General features: G+C 41.0%; 1 protein-coding gene across 6 annotated transcripts in view; it reads right to left on the bottom strand.

The window, feature by feature from the left end:
- The window catches only part of LOC132209761 (placenta-specific gene 8 protein-like), a 75,135-nt gene that overhangs the window by 15,365 nt on the left and 37,516 nt on the right, over window positions 1–22,254 (bottom strand). For 5 of the 6 annotated variants that reach the window (XM_059646504.1, XM_059646485.1, XM_059646490.1 and 2 more), the window contains exons 3-5: window positions 20,351–20,475; window positions 16,580–16,710; window positions 14,690–15,214 (exon numbers count right to left, since the gene is read on the bottom strand). In XM_059646504.1, the coding sequence (XP_059502487.1) occupies window positions 16,621–16,710; window positions 20,351–20,475 (215 nt within the window). In that variant the 3' untranslated portion in view covers window positions 14,690–15,214; window positions 16,580–16,620. Of the gene's footprint in view, window positions 1–14,689; window positions 15,215–16,579; window positions 16,711–20,350; window positions 20,476–22,254 lie in introns of those variants that run through there. The other variant, XM_059646487.1, reaches the window with a different exon arrangement.

Raw genomic sequence — 22,254 nt, 5'->3', positions numbered from 1 at the left:
ATGTTTAATCTAAGAGCATGAATATATAGAAGTAAAACAAAAACATTTACCTATGTTTCATAGACTATTAAAACTAAATTGATTGTGTTTATCGCCAAAGGCGTGTTTACTGATATGTAACGTTGACAGTAAAGATGTGAAACTTATCCAGAATCTACACAAAATACGAATCATGAGCATCAGGCTAAAAAGGGACAATCAGACTTGTGAAGAGGGAAGTAAGACGAAGCTGTGCACTGTTGCAGCAATTAATACCTGGAGAATTAGTTGGACCTCTGGGGTAAAAAAGAGAGACAAGAGCACAGCACACTTACTGTCTGCTGATGACTCAGCACCGTTTGTAGAATCAGAAGAAGCTTTACAAAATGTCATAGATCATGTAAAATCTAGAAGCTTAGAACCTGGATTTATGAATACCAAAAAGACAAAAGCAATAGCCATTAAACCAAATAAATGAGAAGAAACTAACATAAAGATTAAAGTGGAAGCTGCCAAGTTGGAACAAATCAATAAGTTTCTCACTTCCTTCACAGAGGCTGCCAGACCTGTTGAGCTTTTCCAACAATTTTGTTTTTGTTCCTGATTTACAGCATCCGCAGTTCTTTTGGTTTTTAATAAGTTTGTCTGTTTAGGATAAATAATAAATAAGATGGGAGATGTGATGCAGAGGTTAGAAGAACAAAAGAGACAACCAGAACTAATTTGGTAAGGATTAGCAATGTGTTAACAACAAGAAAACTCAAGTTTATAACAAGGATAAAACTCTTCCTTGCTGAGTTAAGAACATCAATAAGGAGAACATTTGGACTCATGTCAGGTGAATACTGGACATCATGCAGTGGAACTAAACTGGAAGATTTGTATTTATAAACTTGCAGTACATTCAATTTGTCTGTGTGGGTTTCCTCCGGGTGCTCTGTTTTCCTCCCACAGTCCAAAGATGTGCAGTTTAGGTGATTGGTCATGGTAAATTGCCTGCAGTGCCCAGGGATGTGCAGGCTAGGTGGGTTAGTCATGGGGCATTCAGAGTTGTAGAGAGAGATTGGTCTGGGTAGACTACTCTTTAGAAGGATTGCAGGGACTTGATGGGCCAAATGACCTGCTTCCACTATGATTCAATGTGTGAGGATGGTGCAATAGTGCAAGATACATGAACGTGGCCTAGATCTCTTGCCAGCAACAGAAAAAAAGCATAAACTTAGATTTTAAAAAAGACAAAGTGAAAGCAGAAGTAAGTTAATTGAAAATGCTAAGGAAACATTTTTTAAAAGTCATTGCTTTGAATAGTAATGTATGTCAAATAGGATAACAATTATTCCAAAAGAAAACAAAAATACTCAGCAGACGAGGCAGCATCCATGGAGAGAAAAAATAAAGTTCCAAGTCTGTGACCTTCCAGCAGAATTGTTTTGGAACAATTGCTTCATCTCAGTTTTAAGAGCATTTTGGTAAAGGATGTCAAATTTTGCATGAGGCTAACTGGGCCAAGGGTACTGTCCTAAGGAATTCTTCAGGGATGTATTTGCAGATGAAATAATCAGTCTTCAGCAAGTACATCCATCTTTGCTTGTGCTGGGGTATGACCTCAAATAGTCGAGTGGCTTCCCCTGATTCTAACGGAAATCAGTTTTACAAGGGCTCCTCGGTACCACATTCTGCAAAATGCTGCCTTGTTGTTATCAGTCTAAATTTACCTCTGAAATTCAGCATTTTTGTTCATAGTTGGTGCAAAACTGTAATCAGCTCTGAGCAATCCTACTGGAACTTAAAAAAATTAGCTTTGCTGAGCGAACTATTAGTCTGTGCTAGATACACAATTGATCAGTCACCTTGCTAACGTTTGAGGGAAGACTGAAAGGACAGTAATTGACTGGATTGGATATGTCCTAATCTGGACCATTATCTGTATTGTTGGGTGGATGCCAATGTTGTGGCTATATTGGAACTGTTTGGTTAAGGGTGCAGTTAGTCTGGAGCACTGCAGCTGTCATGTTATAACCATAATGCTTGCTGTATGCACTATGTTATAACCATAATGCTTGCTGTATGCACTATGCTCAGCTGACTCTTTATATCACTTGGATTGAATTGATGACCTATCTCTTTGCTCAAGCTATCTTGGAACTGCCGATGCTGGAGAATCTGAGATAACAAGGTGTGGAGCTGGATGAACACAGCAGCCCAAGCAGCATCTTTGGAGCAAGAAAGCTGACGTTTCGGGCCTAGACCGTTCATCGGAAATGGAAGGGTCTGATGAAGGGTCAAGGCCCGAAACATCAGCTTTCCTGCTCCTAAGATGCTGCTTGGGCTGCTGTGTTCATCCAGCTCCACACCTTGTTATCTTTGCTCAAGCTTTTGGGTTACCTCTAAGAGAGCAGCCCATCTTAAATTTCATAATGAATCTGAATTTATTTAATCCAACAGTAAGAAAACAGTGAATGAAATGTGAAGGAGTTTGGTATTACATTTGAGAGTGAGTGGTAGGAGTCATGAATCAAGCTGTTACACCTGGATAAGGCTCGCTCAGGAGGGTTAAGATAGAAATTGACAGTGAAATCATTGAGAGATTTTCATAAAAAGTATTTAGTGCAACTCGAGTTGCACTCGAGTCAATTACAGGAAAAGAATGTATGTACAATTATAAAAGAAGGATGCAGAGATGGGCTGAGAGGTGGCAGATGGAGTTCAACCTGGATAAATGCGAGGTGATGCATTTTGGAAGGTCGAATTTGAAAGCTGAGTACAGGATTAAGGATAGGATTCTTGGCAGCGTGGAGGAACAGAGGGATCTTGGTGTGCAGATACATAGATCCCTTAAAATGGCCACCCAAGTGGACAGGGTTGTTAAGAAAGCATATGGTGTTTTGGCTTTCATTAACAGGGGGATTGAGTTTAAGAGTCGTGAGATCTTGTTGCAGCTCTATAAAACTTTGGTTAGACCGCACTTGGAATACTGCGTCCAGTTCTGGGCGCCCTATTATAGGAAAGATGTGGATGCTTTGGAGAGGGTTCAGAGGAGGTTTACCAGGATGCTGCCTGGACTGGAGGGCTTATCTTATGAAGAGAGGTTGACTGAGCTCGGTCTCTTTTCATTGGAGAAAAGGAGGAGGAGAGGGGACCTAATTGAGGTATACAAGATAATGAGAGGCATAGATAGAGTCGATAGCCAGAGACTATTTCCCAGGGCAGAAATGGCTAGCACGAGGGGTCATAGTTTTAAGCTGGTTGGTGGAAAGTATAGAGGGGATGTCAGAGGCAGGTTCTTTACGCAGAGAGTTGTGAGAGCATGGAATGCGTTGCCAGCAGCAGTTGTGGAAGCAAGGTCATTGGGGTCATTTAAGAGACTGCTGGACATGCATATGGTCACAGAAATTTGAGGGTGCATCCATGAGGATCAATGGTCGGCACAACATTGTGGGCTGAAGGGCCTGTTCTGTGCTGTACTGTTCTATGTTCTATGTTCTATGTTCTAAAAAACAGTAAAGTTGCTGTAGTCCTAAGGGGACTGTTGGACTGGTTTCTTTTGAGACAGAGATGACTGGTGGTGGTTTCACCTAAGGGTCACCACACCTCAGGTGAGGGGAGAGGTTGAGAATGAGAGTCCTTCATAGTAACCTCAACCAGTTCAGAAATTGAGCCCATGCAGTCGGCATCATTGTACATTGCAAACCAACCATCCAGCCAGCTGACCTAGCCAAACACCAGCTGTATGATTATACTAGCATAGTCAACAGGGAAGTGAGGAACAGGACAGAAAAAGAACTCCTCAGAGGCAAAAAATTGTAGTGATCTTGTCGATTTGGATTGAAAAAAAGGACAGCAAAGGAAGTGGTAAAGAGTGCCATAAGGAAATATGGAAAAAGAAAGTGAGGGATATCAAGGACAACACTAATGGTTTTCATAGATGTATTAAGAGACAGGAAGGTTCAGTGGGATAAGGCACACATGCAAGTACTCGTCAGAAAATGATACATTATTGGAATATTGCGTGCAGTTCTGGTCTCCCTGCTACATGAAAGATGGTGTGAAACTTGAAAGGATTCAAAAGGGATTTACAAGGATGTTGCCTAGGTTAGAGGGTTTGAGATATAGAGAGAGGCTGAATAGGCTGGGGCAATTTTCCCTGGAGCGTTGGAAGCTGGAGTGATCTTATAGAGGTGAGTAAAATCATGAGGGGCATGGATAGGGTAAATAGGCAAGGTCTTTCCCCAGGGTAGCGGGAGCCCAAAACTAGAGGGGCATAGGTTTTAGGTGAGAGGGAAAGATTGGAAAGAGACCAGTTTTGACATGCAGAGGGTAGTGCATGTGTGGAATGAGCTGCCAGAAGAAGTGGTGGAGGCTAGGACAATTACAACGTAAAACGAATAGGAAGGGCTTAGAGGGATATGATCCAAATGCTAGCAAATGGGATTAGATTTACTTAGGGTATCTGGTTGGCATGAACGAGTTGGACTGAAGGGCCTGTTTCAGTGCTGTATATTTCATTGACTCTATGTCAGTAAATACCTGTGCTGTAGCCTCTGCCTCCAAAAGGTTTCCTTCTAGTCAGCAATTGGCTGATGTGTCATTGACTATCCTTTTAGCCTTCGGCTATTACTTGCTAATCTTTTTGTTTAATCTTTCTTTGCTCTGTAGTTAGATTTTACCTGTATCTATTGTGTTCATCATGATTTTCATAACATTATCTTCTCATTTATTGTAAATATCCTTTTATTTGCATTGTACTCTGAATTTCTTGAGTCACTCAAGGAACTTGAGCTCTGATGTCAACCCTTACTTCTGAGGTACATAAATTATGTTTCATTTAGGACCTCTGATTGGTCCTTTCTTGCTTTATCTGTTAATCTTTGTTTCTAATCCAGTGGGACCAGATCCCCTTTTCTCTCCTAATCTTCAATAGATCTTGTTTCTCCTCATTGATATTTCATCCTAATTTATGTAAATGAATTTATGCTATCCTGGATAGATGAGCTTTGAAACAAGACCATACCAAAATGCATTATTTTATAAGATAACACAGTGCGGAGCTGGACGAACACATGGCCAGGCAGCATCAGAGGAATAGGAAAGTTGACGTTTCGGGTCGGGACCCCCTCTTCAGAGATCTGGAGAATCATTTCTGGTGCCAAGAGTGCCATGGAACCTTTTGAGTTCACCAGTGACATTCCACAACTTCCAGAATTCCTCATTGATCTGCTCCTTTCAAATCTGTCTCTCTCTCTACCTGAGCTTCATCTCCACATATCCCCCCTCCCCCAACCTCATCTCAGCATAAATGCCAATTCTTTTGCCGAGCTGCTATCAGTTCTGATGACGAGTCACTGGATTTGAATTGTTAACTCTGCTTTCTTTCCACAGATACTGCCAGACCTGCTGAGTTTCACCAGCAAATTCAGCTCTTGTTGCATAATTTCTGACAGCTTCACTAAATTTAGCTTTGATCAAATCTCCGTACTTCCAACAGAGTTCAGAAACAGATATATAAACTGACTAAAAGTTTCTGTACGTATGTGAAGAGATAAAGATTGGCAACAGCACATATAGTCACAAACTATCCATAATAAAGGGCCTTGTTGAGACCACACCTGGAATATTGTGTGCAGTTTTGCTCTCTTTATCTGAGTAAGGATGTTCTTGTTATAAGGGGAGCACACTGAATGTTTAGCAGACTGATTCCTCGGATGTCAGGACTGAGAGATGAGAAGAAGCTGAAACCATGAGGATTATATTCATTGGAGTTCAGAAGGATCAGAGGTATCTCATAGAAACCTATAAAAATCTGACAAGGTAGATGCAAGAAGGATGTTCCTCAGGCAGGGAATCCACTCACAGTCTAAGGTTACAGAGTAAACCATTTAGGACTGAAATGAGAAGAAATTTCTTCACCCTGAAAGTGGTATGTAGAATTTGTTACCACAGAGATCAGTTGAGGGCAAGACATGGTATGATTTCAAGAACTTGGCTATGGTACTTAGAGCTAATGGAGTCAAAGGATATGGGGGGAAAAGCAGGCTACTGAGTTGCATGATCAGCCTCTGATTGTAATGAATGGTGAAAGCAGGCTTGGAGGGTTGAATTGTCTGCTCCTACTCCTGTTTTCTACATTAATAGACTTGCATATTCCTAGCTGCAAAACATTTACATTCTCCAAAGTGTTAAGTGCAATGGAATGATCTTCAACAAGAGGACTCAAATTGTTCGTGTATCGATGCAATATAGGAAGAAGGTCAGTGCCGTGCTGTTGTGGATATTTCTAATTAACTGGTTAAGAGATGTCAATACACATATCTGGAGTCAATGGGGCTTGAACCTGGGTCAAAAATAAGGATACTATCACTGCACCACAGGAGTTCTTAGTATGCTGCTGTACAATGAGCAGTTGACTAGAGAGCTAAACTGTGCTGCCAACCATGTGCAGTCAATTACTGGTATACATTGAGGCGTTACCCAATAGTATATTGTATGTTTTTTTCTTGATGAAGCTGGCACCTTCTCCTCTTCCCAAACCCACCCCTAACCCCAGTTAGTTCTGGATTAATAGTTCGTGCATTATTTTATTGGATCTTAAAAGAACAAGAGGTGGCTTTATTGAAACACTTAAGGACCTTTGACAGGGCGGATGCAGAAAGGTTGTTTCCCTTTGTGGGAGAGTCTAGGTGCAGAGGGCAACATTGCAGAATAAAGGATTGCCCATTTAAGACAGATGAAAAGGAATTATTTTTCTCTCTGAGGGTGGTGAATCTGTGGAATTCTTTACTGAAAAGAGCTTTAGAATCTGGGTCATTTAGCATGTTCAAGGCTGAGACAGACAGATTTTTAAATCAGTAAGACAATCAAAAGTTATAAGGAAAAGGCTGCAAAGTGGAGATGAAGATGATCAGATCAGCCATGATCTCATTGAATGGCAGAACAGAATGAATGGGCTGAACAGCTTGCTTCTGTGTCTACATCTTATTTGGTGGGTTAACATCTGCCTTACACAGTCATTTGCTTCACTAAAGCAGGAAATCAGGGTTTGTGAGTCCCTGTGCAGATTGTGTAGACAATTTAAAATCCATTTAATGCTGAACCCCAAAGGTTACACTATACAGGGCATTGTATTTTACCTTCCATGTCAGAATCACCAAGCAACAACGCTCCAGTGGACCACTAATTGCCATTGTGTCCCAAGGCTCACATCATCACCATCAGTTAATCATGTTATCAAAGGGGCACAAAGTCTATAGTTGGATTCAAAAGGAGACTGAGGGCTGAAATGCCTGTTGACAGCATTAGACCCATCAGCGCCAGTAAAAACTAGCCAACCTCAGTGGCACTCATGTACTAATTCAATTCAAACTCGGCCAACCTTGACACCAGACTGCGATAGCCTGTATAATGGAAGCAGGCTGAACATTGAGCGTGGCAAAGAGTGTGCATGTTGGCGATATCTCCTCCTTAAAAAAATTGTTCCTTAGCAACGCCGAAAGAATTTGTATCAAATAAACAGAACAAAAATAAGACTGAGTGTACATGGTTAATGATATAACTAAATTTTTTGCAAAAAATATATTTGGTGCTTTGGGATGATTCTGTAATTTTGTAATGAGTGAGGTACTTCAGGAGCAATGGGGTTGGAACCCCACATTCAGAAGTGTTGTTGTAAACTCTATCGATGTGGAAAAAAAATGGGAGAAAAGATGTCTCCAGGATAGATATAGCCTTTAAGGATATTTTGGTCTGAAACCTTCATTCAAAGGAAAGCCCGGTTGACGAATGGATAAGAGAACTCCAGGCAATCAAGTTGATGGTCATTTATTTCATCCATTCATAGGGAGAGCCAATCTTATCACCATGAAGTGTAAACCTAACCTTGATGGGTTACAAACAACTCCAAGTTTTATACAAATGTGTACTGCACTGCCTACAGTTTTCCCACATTGTTTTTATGGGAAATATTTGTATTTTATTCAAAGCCTGCTCTACCTTGCTGATAGAGCAGTTCCTTGCCCATTTGTGGTTTTTATTTGCTTTTACGATATGACTGAAAATTTAACCCTTAAATAACTGAAACTGATTCAACCCCTTCACCTTCTCCTTGTGCACTGCCATCCATGGGTACTGGCCAAGTATTGAGCTAACTGTTGTAAAGGTACTTAGTTATACGGTAGAGATAACACAGTGTAGAGCTGGATGAACACAGCAGGCCAAGCAGCAGAGGAGCAGGAAGGCTGACGTTTCGGGTCTAGACCTTTCTTCAGAAATAAGGGATGGGTAGGGTGTTCTGAAATAAATAGGGAGAGAGGGGGAGTTGGGTAGAAGATGGATGGAGGAGAAGATAGGTGGAGAGGAGACAGACAGATCGAAGAAGCGGGGATGGAGCCAGTAAAGGTGAGTGGATGTAGGGAGGTAGGGACGAGATAGATCAGTCCAGGGAGGACGGACAGGTCAAGGAGGCAGGATGAGGTTAGTAGGTAGGAGATGGGGGTGGGGCTTGAGGTCAGAGGAGGGGATAGGTGAGAGGAGGAACAGGTTAGGGAGGTGGGTCGAGCTGGGCTGGTTTTGGGATGCAGTAGGGGGAGGGGAGATTTTGAAGCTTGTGAAGTCCGCATTGACGCCATTGGGCTGCAGGGTTCCCAAGCGGAATATGAGTTGCTATTCCTGCAACCTTCGGGTGGTATCGTTGTGGCACTGCAGGAGGCCCAGGATGGACATGTCCTCTGAGGAATGGAGGGGGAGTTGAAATGGTTCACAACTGGGAGGTGCAGTTGTTTACTGTGAACCGAGCATAGGTGTTCTGCAAAGTGGTCCCCAAGCCTCCGCTTGGTCTTCCCGATGTAGAGGAGGCCACAACAGGAACAGCGGATACAGTATACCACATTGGCAGATGTGCAGGTGAACATCTGCTTGATGTGGAAAGTCATCTTGGAGCCTGGGATGGAGGTGAGGGGGGAAGGTGTAGCACTTCCTGAGGTTGCAGGGAAAAGTGCCGGGGTGGCGGGGCATCACAGAGAGAGTGGTTCCCTCCGGAAAGCAGATAAGGGTGGGGAGGGAAAAATATCTTTGGTGGTCGGGTTGGATTGCAGATCATGATGCATTGGATCTGGAGGTTGATGGAGTGGTATGTGAGGACTAGGGAGATTCTGTTTTAGCTGTCATTGTAGGGAGGGGGTGTGGGGGATGAGTTGTGGTTTCAATTCCAGATATTTACTGAACTCAAATTCCACCAACTGCCATGGCAGGATTCAAACCCGGGTCACCAGAACATTATCTGGGTCTCTGGGTTAATTGTCCAGTGACAATACCACTAGGCCATCTGTGCATTTTGGTCTGCTGTTGCATACATTCTGACCCACATTGTCCAGCTCCCAGACACTTTACCATTTCTTCTGTGTATTTCTGATGCTGTGAACCAAGTCGGCTAGGTATACAGCCAAGACCTGCTGGGCAAAAACCAAAACATGGCAGATGATCACAGTCCATGAGTGAATTTATTTGATTTCCAATTCCTCAAGACCAAGTGATATTTATTTTTTCAACATCATCAACCAATCCTTTAGCTTAATTCTGCAAGGTGTCATAAGTTCTCTGTTCTCACTGTGCACCATCTCCAATACATTTAAGTGTTAAGGCAACAGTGGGATTATCCAGGAGAACTGGCTCAAATACTCTCTCAGGTTTTTGACAATGTCACTCCTGTAGATTTCAACCAGTTCTTCCTTTCCCACTCTAGCTGGTACTGTAGTTCCAAGAACACTGCATGACTGATTATCGGACAGGATTGATGAATTATTGCTGGATTGATAAAACAATGCCAATTAACATCTTATCAGTAACTTCAGCATCAGCTCTACGTACATGTTAAATTCTGAAGCTGGTAGCTGTGCAGGCTGTGCCAACTATGCTGTGACAGGTTAAACAAGTGACCATTAGCTATCCGCTGTGAGTCTTCCTCTATCTATGATCAGTAGGTATCGCAAAAGTCATTTCTGGCAGCACCATTTGAGATATTTTCCTGCACCTTGATCAAATTGTTGATAATTCAGACTTTCAGTCTCTTTTGACAAGTATTATATAATTTTATATAATAATATAATAATAATTAACATTGCATTGCCAAACTCAGAATTACCTCTGTCAACCTCTAGTTGTGTTGTGTACACAAGAACACCTCTACAAGGTCTTTACCAGGAATGGATACCCCCGCAGCTTCATGCACAGATGCCGAGCCAACAGACAACACAGCCAGGACACACCAAAACCCAAAATAATATCCACCAAACCATATATAAAAAACACCTCAGAACTGACAGCCAGACTACCCAGACTGCTAGGAATCATGACATCACACAAACAGGCAGCTACACCAAGACAGCAACTGACCAGGGTTAAAGACCCGATAGGTACCACAGACAGGATGAATATGGTTTACGAGATACCATGTGGAGATTGCACAAAACACTATGTGGGACAGGCAGGCAATTTACAACCCGCATCTGCAAACACCAGTTAGCAGCTAAAAGACACGACCAGATGTCCTTGGTTTCAATGTACACAAACGAGAAAAACAACACTTTCAAATGGGACAACACTACTATCATGGGACAGGCCATACAGCAGACAGCCAGGGAATTCTTGGAGGCTTAGCATTCATCCACGGACCCCATCAACAAACGCATGGAATTAGACCCGGTATACCGACCATTATGATGCATATGTCGTTTAGTGGCTAGTTGATGTTTATGTATCCTGGTGGCTAGCTTTCTAGATACATGAACATCAACTAGCAACTAAACGAAATGACCCACTATCACTCGTATCCTTACATACAGATGAGGAAGGACACCACTTTGATTGGGACAACACATCATCCTAGGACAAGCCAAACAGAGACATGCACGAGAATTCCTAGAAGCATGGCATTCCAACCGGAACTCCAAGAACAAACACATTGATTTGGAGCCAATCTACCATCCCCTGAGAAAAAGAACAGGAAATGATATCACCAATGCAGGAAATGACATCACCAACCCAAGGAAACCTAACCAGATAAATAGAAAGCGGGGCATAACACCAGCGCTTCGTCGGAGGCTCACTGATGATGTTACCTAGAATGGTGACGAAATGTCTGAAAACTAACCTTCCAGCTCAGCGAGCAATCTCACATCCAGAACTATTGCAGAAAATACAGAGGCATGGGATTGAGGGTGATTTAGCGGTTTGGATCAGAAATTGGCTAGCTGGAAGAAGACAGAGGGTGGTGGTTTTTGGGAAATGTTCATCCTGGCGTTCAGTTACTAGTGGTGTACCGCAAGGATCTGTTTTGGGGCCACTGCTGTTTGTCATTTTTATGAATGACCTGGATGAGGGCATAGAAGGATGGGTTAGTAAATTTGTGAATGACACTAAAGTCAGTGGAGTTGTGGACAGTGCAGAAGGATGTTGCAGGTTACAGAGGGACATAGATAAGCTGCAGAGCTAGGCTGAGAGGTGGCAATTGGAGTTTAATGCAGAAAAGTGTGAGGTGATTCACTTGGTGTCCAAGTGCATAGATCCCTGAAAGTTACCACCCAGGTTGATAGTGTTGTTAAGAAGGCATACGGTGTGTTAGGTTTTATTGGTAGAGGGGTTGAGTTTCAGAGCCATGAGGTCATGTTGCAGCTGTACAAAACTCTGGTGCAGCTGCAGTTCTGGAGTTCTGGTCGCTGCATTATAGGGAGGATGTGGAAGCATTGGAAAGGGTGCAGAGGATATTTACCAGGATGTTGCCTGGTATGGAGGGAAGGTCTTATGAGGAAAGTCTGAGGGACCTGAGGCTGTTTTCGTTAGAGGGAAGAAGGTTAAGAGGAGACTTAATAGAGAGATTCAAGATGATCAGAGGATTAGACATGGTGGACAGTGAGAGCCTTCTTCATCCGATGGTGATGGATAGCATGAGGGGATATTGCTTTAAATTGAGGGGTGATAGATATAGAACAGATGTCAGAGGTAGATTCTTTACTCAGAGAGTAGTAAGGGTATGAAATGCCTGGCCTGCAATAGTAGTAGACTCACCAACTTTAAGGGCATTTAAATGGTCATTGGATAAACATATGGATGATAATGGAATAGAGTAGGTTAGATGGGCTTCAGATTGGTTTCACAGGTCAGCGCAACATGGAGGGTCGAAGCGCCTGTACTGCACTGCAGTGTTCTATGTTCTATAACTGAGGAAACATGTTACCAGCATTTACCTTGAGTAGACCTTTAAGTAATTTGTATGTTTCAAATTGAATACCTTCTCATTTTCAGAACACTTGAGAATACAGACCCAATTTGCCCAATCTCTCTTCACAGGCCAGTCCCTGCGTTCTGGGAACAAGCCTAGTAAACTTTTGTTGGATACGCTCAATGGCAATAATATCTTTGCTGAGGTAAGGAGACCAAAGCTGCCGTATTCTAGGTGTAGTCTAACCAAGCTTCTAGCCAATTGAAAAAAGACTTCATTTCTCCTGTATTCAATTCCTCTCGTGATAAAGGCTTGCATTCCTAATAGCTTGCTGCATCTAGGTATTAGGCTTAGCTTTGTATCATCCACAAATTAGTGATAGATACTGTGACCAGCTGAAACCCAAGTCCTGATCCTTATGGTACACCATTAGTTGTAGCTTGCCAATGAGAGAATGGCCCACTTTTAACTCTGTTTTCTGCTTCATAGTTAACTATTAATCAATTCTAGCACATTACCTGATATCCTGTGTGTTCTAAGATCATCAAACATAAAAGCAGAAGTAGACCATTCACCCCATGAAGTCTGCCTCAGTTTAATTTTGCTAACTGACCTGCTGTGAGGGACTTTATCAAAAAGGACCCGTGGGCACAGCCTTAAAATTAGAGGGGGTAAATTTAAAACTGAAATGAGACGACATTTCTTGAGCCAGAGAGTGGTGGGCTTGTGGAATTCATTGCCGCAGGGTGCAGTGGAGGCCGGGACGTTGGATGCCTTCAAGGCAGAGATCGACAAATTCTTGATGTCAAAAGGAATCAAGGGCTACGGGGAGAGTGCAGGGAAGCAGTGTTGAAATGCCCATCAGCCATGATTTAAATGGCGGAGTGGACTTGATGGGCCGAATGGCCTTACTTCCACTCCTATGTCTTATGGTTTTATGGTCTAAAAATCTATTGAAAGTCCAAGTCTACTACAACCATTGAATGCTGTTTATCAATAGTAATATCCTGAAAAAGCCCAAATAAGGTTTTGAAACACAATTTACAAACTATGTTGACTATACCTAAGTATAATCAGATCAGTATCATCAAACTATCCAATTAGCTCTTCCTTTATAATGAATCCTAGCATTTTCCCTATTACTGAAATAAAGCTAAAATATCTTAGTTTCTAGTTTTTTCACTCACTTCCTTAAATAGTGGAGTGCCATTTGCTAGCTTTCAGTCTGCAGATGTTACTACAGGATCTACAGAATTATGGAAGGTAGCCACAATGCATTGACTATCTCTATAGCCTTCAACACTATCCTCACTGATGTGCGGAAATTCTTTGCCCAGGAAACCCAAGCTGGAGAGGAAGTGTTCATAAAAAGTGCTCCAGCATCTTCGACTGGCTGAGATGGGGGTCAAGCCCAATGGTGCAAGGAGCCTGTGAAAACCAGATAATCCCACTCAACCACCTCTTCCAAACAAGAGAACCATGTTGCATTCAGGCCACACAACTGACAAACAATGACTATTGTTATGGACCAGACCAAACCCTCCAAAACAAGTAATATATTAAGAAGGCAACCCAGGCCCCAACTTTTTCTTATTTTTAAAGGCAAGTGTAAGGTGTCCTGTTCTGGATGTAATTTGATTGGTCTAACTACTGGACTTGAAGTAAAACACACTTTAATCTTACATTATAGTTGAATTAGAGACAAAAGAAATAAGAAATGTAATAAATTAACTCAAACTTTACAGAATTATAGATTATTTAACGATAAAATGGTAACTTTCTAATATAATAACATCCCATAAACACACCACAGGCAAAGGCAAATTCAGTAAAATAGATTGTCTCACATGCAATTCTAGCAGCAGGAAGAGAACCCCCCAGCTTTTAGCTGTGACAGAGACAGGAACAACAGCTTCCACATCCAGCTTCAAGACACAGCAACAGCTGAAAGCTAAAACTAAAATCCTAGTTATGGGGAACTTGACCCCACCTCTTAATGCTGCTTCTATCGTTCCTACTTTTAAAAAAAACAAAGCTAGATGGGCTCAGGGCAGACCCCTCAGCTCCAAGTTTACAACATTTGCTTTCCAAAAACAAATGACGAAACAAATATTTCTTAAAGGCATATTTCATAATACTATCTCCAACCAAAGAAAATCTACCTATCTCCCCTTGATGTGTAATAGCATGGTACTGAATTACTCATGATCAATATCCTGGGAGTTACCATTAACTAAATGATGCCATTTACCAAATGCATCTCTTTGCTTGATTTGTTGCATATTTTGTTGAAAGAAGATATGAGACAGTTTTCTTCTGTGCAAGTTTTAAATGAAACTGAGCATGCTGCCAAGAGATGTTTAAGAATAGAAACTCTAGGTTGGTTGCGGGGTGGGGAGATGGGGGAAGAATGGAACTGCAATTTGGAGCAGATTAAACAATACATCAGTTATCATTTCTGAGCTGTCAATGTAACTGCAACATTTTTTTTTCAAAATCGCCTTTTTATTTCGTCTTATATTTGGTACAAATTATGAAAAATCAACAACAAAAAATCTTCATTTTATTAAAGTGGTTTCAGATTTAATTTATTCATGTAAAATAATGTTTAAAATTTGCAGATTTAGAAGCTGCCACAAAGAAGTGAATTCTGAATTTGAAGCCTAACTGAGTTTTTCTGGGTACATTCGCTACCATTTGAATTTTGTCCAATTTGGATCATTGTGGCTTTGGGTGGATCTGTTTGCTTCAATAACACCAATGGCACTGCTCTGATCACCAAAAGTTAAAATAATCAAAACAATCTGTCCTTTTGATCTGTATGTCATTCAATTTGAACATCAATGGCAATCTGATATATCATCTTACTCCATCAAATAGCTTCACTAAATTAAATGAAAAGAAGTTAATTCTGTTGGGTTTTAATCTGCTAAATAATGCAATTTCTAGTTTGCTTTCTTCTGTTGCTCTTTCCATCAATCTTCATTTTATATCAGATGAATTATGATAAATAAAGGTCGCATCTGCCTGTAAAGATAGAAAAAGTAGCGGAAGGTGTGAGCCCAAGAGAAAACCAAACGGAAACAAAACATTTTGTATAAAGAGTCACAGAAAAAAGAACATAAGCAATGTTAGCACAAGTAGGCCATTTGGCCCTTTGAGCCTGCTCTGCCATTCAGTACCAATATAGTTCATTATCTAATTCAGCTCCACTTGCCAAAACTGATAGAAACATTTTGCTCTCCTCTTCCAACTCTACTGTCATTGCTGATGCCTCATGCTTCCAGGAGCAGTCTCCAGTACATTGCCCAACTGCCTATTCACAAATCAGCTTAACCAGCAAATATTAACAAACTATTCAATATATGGGAAAGGCCAGTTTCTCAGTCCAGCCATTATTTGAGGCTCACATGCAAGCAGATTTTAGCAGAGTTCAAATACCATCAGGATTTAATACATCCTTTGCCCAGATGCCTGATGGGCAACTGCAGTGCTCCGACTGGGATCAGCTAATATCACAAAATAAGGACTGAACACGGGCCTGCCTAGTTTGTCTGTTTCCATGACACTGATGTGGTATGTTGCCCACTACCGGAAAGAGGTTTTAAATGCATCTTCCATTGGAAGACTAAAACATTGTAAGGATAAGCCAAACAAACTTGGTTCTCTTGCTCTAACTTCGTCATTATTATTATTATCAATTATTTTGTTAATTTTATCTATGATGTCATGAAATAATATACATTGTCACAGCTGCATGCCTCCTTTATCACAGAATAATGTTGCTAGTAATTTGTTGCTCAAAAAAAACTCAATATCTCCTTGCCTCTTGTTACTATTTCTTTTATGTACTATAAGATTATTAAAACGTGACAATATATGTGTGTTTAAATTGTTGAAGATGCAGGACAGGTTGAGCAAGTAGTTAAAAAGGCACATGAAATACTAGGCTTTCTAAATAAAGGCACAAGAGTTTCAAAGCAAAGAAGTCAACAGTCAGCCATTATAAAACTGGAGTATTGTGCCCAATTCTGGGCACTACACTTAAGGAGGACCATTATGAGTCCACTATGTTGCAGTGGATCAGAAATCGTTAAGTAATCCAGACAGGGTCAGGATGGCAGATTTCCTTCCACAAAGGACATTAGTAAATCATGTGGATCTTTGTGAGAATTGATGATTGTTTCATACTAGGAATAACTTTATTTTTAATATTCTGGATTCATCAACTGAATTGAAAATCCATCAGCAGTCGTGATGGTATTTAAAAACATGACCCCACAGCATTAGTTCAAGCCCCTGGATTACCGGTCCAGCGACATTACTGCCCAACAACTTCTCCCACTGAATTATCCAAATGAAGAAAGTTTATCACAGATATTCTCTACTTACCACACAATTGTGTAATATATCCAGCAAACCTCTAAGCGGTCTCATCTTACATAATTAATTTCTCTTTTAATTTGGCAAAGAGAGCATGGGAGGCAAAAAGCAGTTGCACAGAAATCTTTGCAGAGGGATCCCTGCAAAACAATAAAAAATTATAATGAATAGACACTAACACACTCACTTCCTTGGGTATGCAGAGCTATTTTTATTTATGTTTATACATTTCTGTAATCTTTGTTTTGCTGTCAATCTTCTTTTTTGCCTTGCAGTTTGGATGAGGGAGATGGAAGAAGTATTTTGAGGCTATAGACTTCAATATTATTTCATGGTCTCAGAAGAAGGTTTGCTCAGTGTCTTTTTTTATTACTCTCAAAATAGAATAGTTCACCCTGTTATCAGAATGCAATAGAAGTGTCTATATTTATGTTGCACCTTGTTACCACACAGCAAACTTCTCCACACAATGAATGCCATTGAAATGTCCTGCTTGTTCTTACAAAAGCAAGCATACAAACAGGCAGAGATAACAAGGAGTAGTGCTGGATGAACACAGCAGACCAAGCAGCATCGTAGGAGCAGGAGAAACTCTGAAACAATTTTAAACCCGCTGCGAAGCCTCTTCTAAGAATGCCTACCCTGAAGAAGTTACCCTCCTCCCTCCAGAAAAACCTCAGTGGATCTCTGTCCCAATGCAACTCTCTCGTAATCTCTTCAGCCTTGAAACTGCTCGACCATGTCCTGAAGCAAACCAGTTATTACAGCCACATCACCTTTCTTAGTACCTGCCTTTGGAACCAGATCATCCCCAATGGATTACAGTCCACATACAAGCCTTCCAAATTTGGCCCCAAACGGGATAATGTCCACATTCAGAACATTGAGACCCTTTAGAAGCATTTCTCCCTGCGACTCCCGAAACACACTCGCAGCCATGCGCCAGCATCTCTAGGCACTACAATCAAGCCTACCCCAGCTCAGAGCCTCCCTCTCCCAGACCCACTAAGGACCTCTCCTGTTTTTTATTCTTCGTCCTCTGATGCAGCTTGGCCTGCTGTGTTCATCCAGCTCTACACCTTGTTATCTCAGATTCTCCAGCATCTGCAGTTCCTACTATCTCTCATATAAACAGGCAGCCACTTTATGAGATGTTAATCTACAGAATTATAAATGATGAAAGATTTATTATAGCCTAGGACAAATGAGCTTGGAAAAATATTGAAAGTGGACTGTTTTCCTAAGATCCATTTCAAGACAAACAGCACGTACAATAATCAAATTACTGCTGTCTGCTATACTTCACGTTTTACTTTAAGGTTCTGGTACCAACGAACCTCTAGTACCTGAAATAATTGTTTCTGTTTTTTGTTAGTTTTACTGAATCACACGAAAAGGACAAAAATGATTTAAAAATATTAAAGCATCGAAAGCTGAAGAGAAAATCCTGTGGAAACGATAATGTCAAAGACTGGCATAGAAACAAAAACAAACCTTGCCTAGAGGGTGTTGCCTTCAGTCTGCAATTGAACGTACTGAATGCGGAGTTTCTGTATGTGCTCTGGAATGGTCTCATTATTAATGCAGTAAGAAATTGTCAAACTATTACAGTGGGTCCAGGAATCAAGGCATTGGTAGACCTGGAGCTCACACTGATCAGTAGGAATGGGCTGGAGTGGTGCTTGTAATAGGTGAACGGGACAAAATAAGAATTAGTGTATTGGTAATTGTTTTGGGTAAGTTTAGGTTTACTGCGTTTGGAAGATGAGAGGCTGGCCACGAAACCACTGGAAAAGTAGTGACACACAAGCTGAGGCAGGGTGGAAACAGACAACAGTAAGGAGGTAGAAGTAAATGTTTTTGTAGCAGGACAGTGGTGTGTGTGAAGTTGAAAGTTCATTGTCAAAAAGGATGCTAAGTTTGTGAACTGTGACTCAGGAGGGGTTAATCGTGTCTAGGGAACAGAGATTATGTTGCACTTTCAAAGAAGACAATGGCTTCAGTTTTCCTTAATGTTTTGTAATTAGTCAAGGGTCCTTAGACATCTCCCTTCATTAGAAAGTGCCAAATCCTTATATAGCTTAAGGGGCACCTAGCTACATCTACTAATGCAGAACTACCCAGAGCTGATACGGGGAGGGATTGAACCCAAACTGTTGAAATCATTCAACCCAATCCGCTGTCTAACTTGGTCTGATAACCAGCAGTCAACAGGGAGCTGCAGAGAAGGTGTGATGAGAAGTAGCTGAATGTATACATGTGGAATTAGATGTATGTTAGAATGGACACAAAGGGGCAGCATCGTTGATTGGGAAAAGAAGAGGACCAGGGACAGGAAGGAATCAAAAGCTAACAATGCGTTTAAGAGAAGCTACTGCTGGGCTACTCTATGACTCAATAGTTAAGAGTGGGGCTGTGTGACTACAGTCCTACTCAGCTGAACAACAAAGGAGAGTAGTTGAGAAGGGTTGGGATGTTGTATAAAAATGTGCAGAACTAACTTGGTTTTCACTGATGAGAAGGGGCCATGGTCAGGTTTCTAAAAGGCTGAGGAGCTACTAAATAAATAGGCTTTTAAATAATTCTGCAAATGTGAAGCCAAAGGGCCCAGGTTTGAAATGGGTTGACTAATTTCAAGCAAGACTAAAACTTAGAAGAAACATTTTCCTAATGAAATGGCAGAAGTGAAGAATCATCTTCTGGCTAACATGTGTGGAATACTTCTTCAAATAGGATCTGGATAAATATCTGTTGAGAAGAAGATCAGTAATGATAGGGACAGGCAAAGACTAACAGGATGAAATTCTCCATAAAACAAATAGTCCCTGTGTTATTGCCAGAGGGGATTGAGAGGCTGAGATATGAACAGTATCTGGAGGGCAGCCATTTAGGGTTCAATAACACAAATATAATGATACCTGAATGGAAATTTGCTTATTTATTTATGGGTACCAATGCAGGTAGACAGAATGGTGAAGAAGGCACTTGGTATGCTTGCCTTTATTGGTCAATGCATTGTCTACAGGGGCTGGGAGGTCATATTGTGACTGTACAGGACATTGATTAGGCCGCTTTTGGAATGCTGCATGCAATTCCGGTCTATAGGAATTGTGCAATTCTGCTATGGGAAGGATGTTGTGAAACTTGAAAGGGTTCAGAAAAGATTTACAAGGAATGTGGCCGAGATTGGAGCATTTGGGCTATAGGGCGAGGCTGAATAGATTAGGGTTAACTTCCCTGGAGTATCGGAGGGTGAGGGATGACCTTATAGAGGTTTATAAATCATTAGGGGCAGGGATAGAGTAAATAGGCAAGGTCTTTTCCCAGGGTGGGAGAGTCCAGAACTAGACATCATAGGTTTAAGGTGAGGGAGAAAGATTAAAAAGGGACCAGAGGGGCAACATTTTCAGGCAGAGGATGGTGCGTGTATGGAATGAGCTGCCAAAAAAAAGTGGTGGAGGGCAGTACAATTACAACATTTAAAAGGCATCTGGATGGGTACATGACTAGGAAGGATTTAGAGGGAAATGGGCCAAAAACTTGCAAATGGGACTAGGTTTATTTAGGATTTCTGGTCGGCATGGACGAGCTTGTCTGAAGAGTCCATTTCTATGCTGTACAGCTCTATGACTATGTCTCTAATATTATTTCAGAACTTTCTGTCAGGAGATCGAATGAAAAATATAGAGTCCATAAGATAGACTTTTTGTTTTAAAAATATTGCAGGCTTTTAAAGTATTTTACTCTTTTTCATGTGTTCTTAAAATCTGACTGACTTACTGAAATGTTGTATGTTGCTCTGACAAGAGTTCTCATAGCCATGCTGGTACCACAGAGACAACATTCACCCATGTTCCCTGCAATTTGACAGCCTAGACAAGGTAGGCAGAACATGCCACAGCAACCTAGAAATAACAGGAGGAAGAATAAAATAAAAACACATCACCAATCTCCACGAGAACAAACAGAGAAGTTAATGTTTTGCATAAAGATCATTTTTTACAGCACAAATTTGAGGAAATTCTTAGTCAACTGTGACACATTTTCCACTGATGCTTCTTAAACTTCCAAAATACTTAACAAAATTTATTCAATCTTAAGGATGTGAGCTTTGCTGGAAGTCTAGCCTTCATTGTTTATTTCTAGGATTTCCCATTTTTATTTCAAATTTCCAACGTTATCAGTGTTTTGCTTTTCATTTAAAAACTGTCCTATCAGAATAAAGTGCATCATTTAAGAAACATTAGGGATTCTACTGCCTACTTCAGTAAAATTCTTCTCTTGAACAGTTGTATTTTTTCCTTAAGAATTGAAAACATGTTTCGTTCAAATACAAGTAAGTAGGATTGTATTTTTAAACTTTTGGTAATATTAGGTATTTTCAAAAAGTTGTATTTATTTCACATCCTTAGTGGGGGAAAACATCCCAAAGACTTTCACAGGCACATAACTAGATGGAAAGTGACCCCATCAAAAGGAAAAGGATGAGGATCCAATGGCCTGACAAAGGAGAAAGGTCTTTCAAGAGAACATAATTCCAAAATCTAGGACCGATACAGTTGAATGTGCAGCCATCAGTGCTGCAGGGAATGAAGTGCAGGATGCTCACAAATGAAGTGCAGAATGAATGCAATGCAGTGGTGTGAAGCTGCAAAAGCACAGTAGCTCAGACAGCATTGAGGATCAGGTAAGTCAATGATTTGGGATCAAAACCAAAACTTATCTACTCCTCAGATGCTGTCTGATCTGCTGCGCTTTTCCAGCGTCACACCTTTAGACTTCTAGCATCTGCGGTCCTTATGGTCCCCAAGTCACTGAACACAATGCAGTGTTCTTTGAAGATTGTATGGAAGTTGGAACGGAGAATCACAGGAATATTTGAATATGAGGACCAGAATTCAGTAATTCAGTAAACACAGGATTAAAGAGTAAGTGAGGCTTGGTACAGATTAGAATGAAAGCAGTGAGTAGAGTTTAAAATTAGCTCAAGTTAAAGGAGGGAGTAAGTTTGGGGACTAGCCAGGAAAGCACTGGATTTGTCAAGCTGGAAGGTAATGAAAGCAAGGCTAAGGGTTCAAGGAACAGCTAATACTTGGAATAAGCAGAGACAAATGATGTTATGGAGTTATAAATAGGCAGCCCTGGTGCTGTTTTATATTCATTCATGGGGTGTGAGCATTGCTAGTTGGCATATTTTAGAAAAGGTGGGCCTGTAGTCAAGGTTAAAGTGATAAACTTGACATTTATTGTGGGTCCTGCTGCAAGTTTGAGATCTGTCGACAGCACACCTCTCCATCCTGGCTTGTGGTTTGGACTCACTGTCTAAACTATTGGTGACTTTAAACAAAATGCTGTTTTGTTCTCTTTGAGGGGTGGGGCATGTGGCTCCCTCTGTCATAACATTCTTGAATAGGTCGATTATAAAATATCTAAAAAATTAGCAACAAGAATATAGTGACAGACGTTCAGTATGAGCTGGCTAGGGAATGGGATTTGTGATTGGGGCAGAAAAGAATAATTTCTGTCTCCCCAGTATTTGATTGGAGGAAACTGGCTCATCCACAATTGGATATTGGCATCTCTAGAGGGGTCAGGAGAATTAGAAATGGTTAGATTTGCATTCTCCATATCCTTAAACCATAATTTTTGGACATTCCAGAACAATTAAAGTTATTGTCTTGTAG

This window comes from Stegostoma tigrinum, chromosome 1 (assembly GCF_030684315.1).
Source record: "Stegostoma tigrinum isolate sSteTig4 chromosome 1, sSteTig4.hap1, whole genome shotgun sequence".
Lineage (NCBI taxonomy): Eukaryota > Metazoa > Chordata > Chondrichthyes > Orectolobiformes > Stegostomatidae > Stegostoma > Stegostoma tigrinum.
This window is presented reverse-complemented; position numbering and strand designations above follow the sequence as displayed.